The 5,000-nt window shown below is 39.2% G+C and overlaps 1 protein-coding gene across 1 annotated transcript in view; it reads left to right on the top strand.

Annotated features, from left to right (window-relative positions):
- The window catches only part of LOC143123176 (uncharacterized), a 48,399-nt gene that overhangs the window by 17,973 nt on the left and 25,426 nt on the right, over nucleotides 1-5,000 (top strand). The window contains exon 7 of the mRNA XM_076284372.1: nucleotides 2,964-3,131. Within this exon, the coding sequence (XP_076140487.1) occupies nucleotides 2,964-3,131 (168 nt within the window). The remainder of the gene's footprint in view (nucleotides 1-2,963; nucleotides 3,132-5,000) is intronic.

The raw sequence follows: 5,000 nt of genomic DNA, 5'->3' as shown, positions 1-5,000 counted from the left end.
ACACATTTAAATAATTTAAGAAATCAATAAGCCTGAAAAGTAGCTATTGAAACTAGAAATGCAATTCCAAGGAATTACCAGTGCATGAAAATGCTAAAGTTATGATGTAAAATATCATGTATAGTTAAAACAGATAATACAGAGATGGTTACTACGGTGATGCTAGGATAGACATGGTGGTTGCATAGCTTAATAAAAGCAGTGCTAGCAATGCTAACATGCTAACCATGTTACTTAGCTAACTTAGCTAACGTTTTCTAGCAGTTTTGTAAAAATGCTAACAATAGTAACTATGCTAACCATGCTACTTAGCTAACTTAACTAATGTTTTGTAGCAGTTTTGTTAAGCATGCTAACATGCTAACTATGTTAACCATGTGACTTAGCTAACCTAGCTTATCATTTTTAGTAGTTATGCTAACTAGCATGCTAACTATGCTAACCATGTGACTTAGCTAACCTAGCTAATCATTTTTAGTAGTTATGTTAACTATGTTAATTAACATATTAACAATGCTAACATGTTAACTATGATAACCATGTGACTTAGCTAACCTAGCTAATCATTTTTAGTAGTTATGTTAACTATGTTAAATAGCATGCTAACATGCTAACTATGCTAACCTTGTGACTTAGCTAACCTAGCTAATCATTTTTAGTAGTTATGTTAACTATGCTAATTCACATATTAACAATGCTAACATGTTAACTATGATAACCATGTGACTTAGCTAACCTAGCTAATCATTTTTAGTTGTTATGCTAACTATGCTAATTAGCATGCTAACTATGCTAACCATGTGACCTAGCTAATCATTTTTATCAGTTTTGTTAAAAATGCTAATAATGTTAGCAATGCTAACTATGCTAACCATGCTAACTAGCTACAGTGGGTAGGAGTCATAGTTGATGACAAGTGTTGACATAGTTGATGACAAGTTAAAAGTTGTTGATAGACAGCTAGTTTAATAGATAGTTTAATAATAGTTTAAAAGTAGACTGTTTAAAAGTTGAATGTATATAGTTTAAAAGTTTAAAAGTTGAATGTAGATAGTTTAAAAGTTGTTGATAGACAGCTAGTTTAATAGATAGATAGTTTAATGATAGTTTAAAAGTAGACCGTTTAAAAGTTGAATGTAAAAAGTTCAGTAGTTTAATGGGTTACATTGTTTAACAGTGGATTATTGTAGTGAGGACTTTTATTTTTAAACAGTTTTGGGCAGAGGAAACAGTTGAATAGGATGTGTAGTCTTAATTGACCCAGATTGTATGCTTAAAGCCTGAGGCTGCAGGTGGCCTGAACACCTGCCATAGGATTCTAATTGCTTAATGGCCGTATTATGATGTCATAATCGGCAATGTTAAGTCTATGGGGATTTTTAAAAAGTTTTTCTTTAATAGTTTAAAAAGTATAAAAGTTTCAAAGTTGAAAAGACATAGCAACCCGATCTGTTTGAAGACCTACGTTACAAAGTTTGAATGAAGTTTCTAAGCTAAACTGTTCAAGAGAAATTGCGTATGGAAAAAGTGGTAAGCGGAATAATAATAAGAAGCCTAGGAAGAACAGTACAGTGCATTTTCATGCACTGTAATAAAGTGCTTGATTTGTCATTTTAGACTGCATGGTTTCAATTTTTCTATGTCTATATTTTTCTAAAAAAAGCTGCCAGATTTGTCAACCACAGAACATAAATCAGCAGAGGAAAATAAAGTGGAAATAACGTGGTGTCAGATGTTTCTGTTCTAAACGGCATCAACGTCAAAAGGTATAAAAACGTATCTCTCAAAGTTTTAAAATCTCTCCTTCAGGTAGCGCAGCACTCTCATATCGCTGTGATGTGTGTGTCCCACTGAGTGAGACAGACCAGACACACACACAAACTTCTGTTTGGTAGCTGACGAACCACCATTGAACTGAATTGATAATGATAACGTTAGCAAACGGCTCTAAACAAGTAAGGCATACACGGTATGTCTGGTAAATGATAAACGTTAACACAAATTTATATTTAATTAATAAAAACTACACGTCTCTCATTATTAAAGCTCTGATATCACTGCGATGGCAACTCCGCCCCACTCGAAGGGAGAGGGGGAGGGAGACGCACACACACACACCACACGCGTCCAAAACTCAGCCAGGTGGTCGCTGAATAAAACTCCCACAAATATCTCGGAACAACGTCGGCATTAGCCTACTTAATCATATGATTGACCAGTGTTCGTAACAGCTACCGCTAACGCATGCATACGGATAGCCTACAACTTAGCTATTTGCAGCTCCCTAAATACAATGGCAAGCATGTTTTATAGAAGAGGGGCATTCAGGAAGGGAGACACACACACACACACACACACCACACACGTCCAAAACTCCCACAAATACCACGGAACAACGTTGGCATTAGGCTACTTTCATATGACCAGTGTTTGTAACAGCTACCGCATGAATATGGATAGCCTACAACTTAGCTATTTGCAGCTCCCTATCGATAAATACAATGGCAAGCAGTTTTATAAACGATCATTAAGCATTAAAAAAAGTAGCCTACCTATCTATCATTCGTGTTTTCCATTTGGACCCACAAACTTGCTTCCACCTTCAAAGTGTATGGCAATATTTCAGCCAAGTCAAACAGTTAAAAGATGCTTTGAAATTTTAAAGTTTACTGTTGTCTTGAAGAGCAGGCTTTCAGCACTCTGCTCGTGGGGGAGGGGCAGTCTGCACGTGAATTGCAGGGTCTTCAGCAACACAGAGCTGCCTGTGGACGCCTGTATGTAAATAATGCGGGGGAAGAAACTATCGGCGAATGCAGTGGCTTATCGGCCGATGCGATACACGTAAAAAAGCAAATATCGGTCGATCCCTGGCCGATATATCGGTCGATCCCTATCTGTGATTGGCTGTTTGAGTGTGCTCTGTGATTGGCTGTTTGAGCGTGCTCTGTGATTGGCTGTTTCAGGCTGAGCGTGCAGGCGGTGCGTTGCTGGGACGACGCGTTGCTGGTAGCCGTGCTGAAGGGTCAGAACATCAGTGGCCGCACGAAGAGGACCAAGAGTTCTGTCAGCAGTCTCCAGGAGACAGGCGCCGTGGTAACCGAACGTGTCCGCCAGCTACTCCAGCAGGACAGGTACACACACGCACGCACACACACACACACAGTTATAAACACACACACACACACACACACACAGTTATAAACACACACACACACACACACACAGTTATATACACACACACACTGCCAAATACCAATGCCACAAATTTACATGCCCAGCCCTAGGTCACTGATCTTTGCAAGGAAGGGTTGGTATTTTGTCATTTTTTTCACAAAAGGCTATGTCCACACCAGTGGAGGCTCCTTCATTGAGGAAAGGGAGGAACACCCTCCCTAAAATTTCAGAGAAAAATAAAAAATATATAAAGTGAATTACTAATCTGATAAATTACTATTAACACTTTGAATGAACAAAATTGTTACTTTAGGTCAAAATACCAACAGCACCCCCTATCGCAATTGAAAATTACTGCATGGAGGAGCTTCCTCCTCAAGCCCCTCATTGAAGTCCATTATAAACGCCTCGGACCCCAGCGGCTTGTGAATCACGTCGTTTTCAATGGCCAAGGGAGGAAGCTCCTCCGTACAGTAATTTTCAATTGCGATAGGGGGTGCTGTTTTAGCGGCAACGGTGAACCAATGAGCAGCTAGCTGCTCTGCAATAACGTTATCTGCAGTTATACAGCTAAGAATCTTGTGTTGAACAGAAAGCTTGTTCAGGGGTGTGATTCTTCCGTTTTTAAACGGAATTCCGTTATTTTCTACTTGAAAATGAGACCCACACAATTCGTATAGATCCAATGAGTTTTTTTTAGGAGGGGGGGAGGGTGGTCTGTCGGTCAGAGGTAGGCTATATCTGTATAACACAGGCCATTGTTATAACAGGCCGCTGACAATGACTACGGGTTTTGTGCTTCACATCTTTCCGAATATCACGCCGCAAGTAGTGTATTCCGTTTACTAGTGGATTTAATTGAAAGTGAAAGTAGACGGGTTGATCAGCTGCGTTCTGAAAAATGCGTGATTCAAGTCCAGTGTGTGTGGCGAACTAGTTTCTCAGCAGAATCCATGAAACGGTAAAGGTCAACAAATTGATTTAAAGACATCATGTATGAAGTTTTTTTTTCTCGTTTTGGCTTTGCATAGGGTTCGCTTTCAAGATTTTCCGATAATGAATCTCGTGATGCTGATATTGAATTTAAATTTCTGCGCATGTAAGCTGTGCTTGAAGTTAGCTGTGACAGACTAGCCTAACCTTACAGGTTTTCATAGTTTTAACCACAAAGCCTGTCTACCTTAGGCCTACTAAATTGTTTAGTTAACACCTTGTCATTTAAGCGTTTGTCCAGCCGTTCACCTCCGTGAACCTTGCGCCCCTTGTCTAAAACATATTTCATGATGCCATCTCAACATGAGAAAATGTAACGTTATGGTGACGGTGCTAAGATATCAAAGCTTTGGCATACTTAGTAAACGTCTTGCACATAATATTGAGCTGAGTATTTAGTGGAAATTAGCCTACTGTAGCATTGTGCTGATAGATAAAAAGTCGCCAAGGCGCAGTCCGCATTTTAACCCTAGCTCTCCATTTAGTGTGTGCGCTTGTAAAACTAGTGTTGTAGCCGGTTAGCCTACACAATCCTGGTGCAGTAGCTTAAAACAGAGCCTAACATTTATTTTAGGAGGAGAGGTGTAGGACCTACAGTGTTACTTTGGGAGGAGATGAATCGATGTAATTTGATTCTCTTTGGAACTGAAATATCAACAACCTTCAGGTTGCAACCTCTTCAGTCAGCATCAATATCAGTAGGCCTATCACATGATTCACTATTTTGTACATAGCCCCAAATATATTTTCTTTAAGGCCCTTTTCTAGTGCCACCCTTGCATAGGATTTGGCCCATGAATTTTATGAATTGTAGGTGATGTAAAATGCTACAT

This window comes from Alosa pseudoharengus, unplaced genomic scaffold (genome assembly GCF_046254945.1).
Source record: "Alosa pseudoharengus isolate Yale_2024_CS ecotype anadromous, Long Island Sound unplaced genomic scaffold, YU_APseudo_1.1 YU_APseudo_1.1_scf_1, whole genome shotgun sequence".
Taxonomy (NCBI): domain Eukaryota; kingdom Metazoa; phylum Chordata; class Actinopteri; order Clupeiformes; family Clupeidae; genus Alosa; species Alosa pseudoharengus.
The sequence above is the reverse complement of the archived record's forward strand: the minus strand, read 5'-3'. Positions and strand labels throughout refer to the sequence as shown.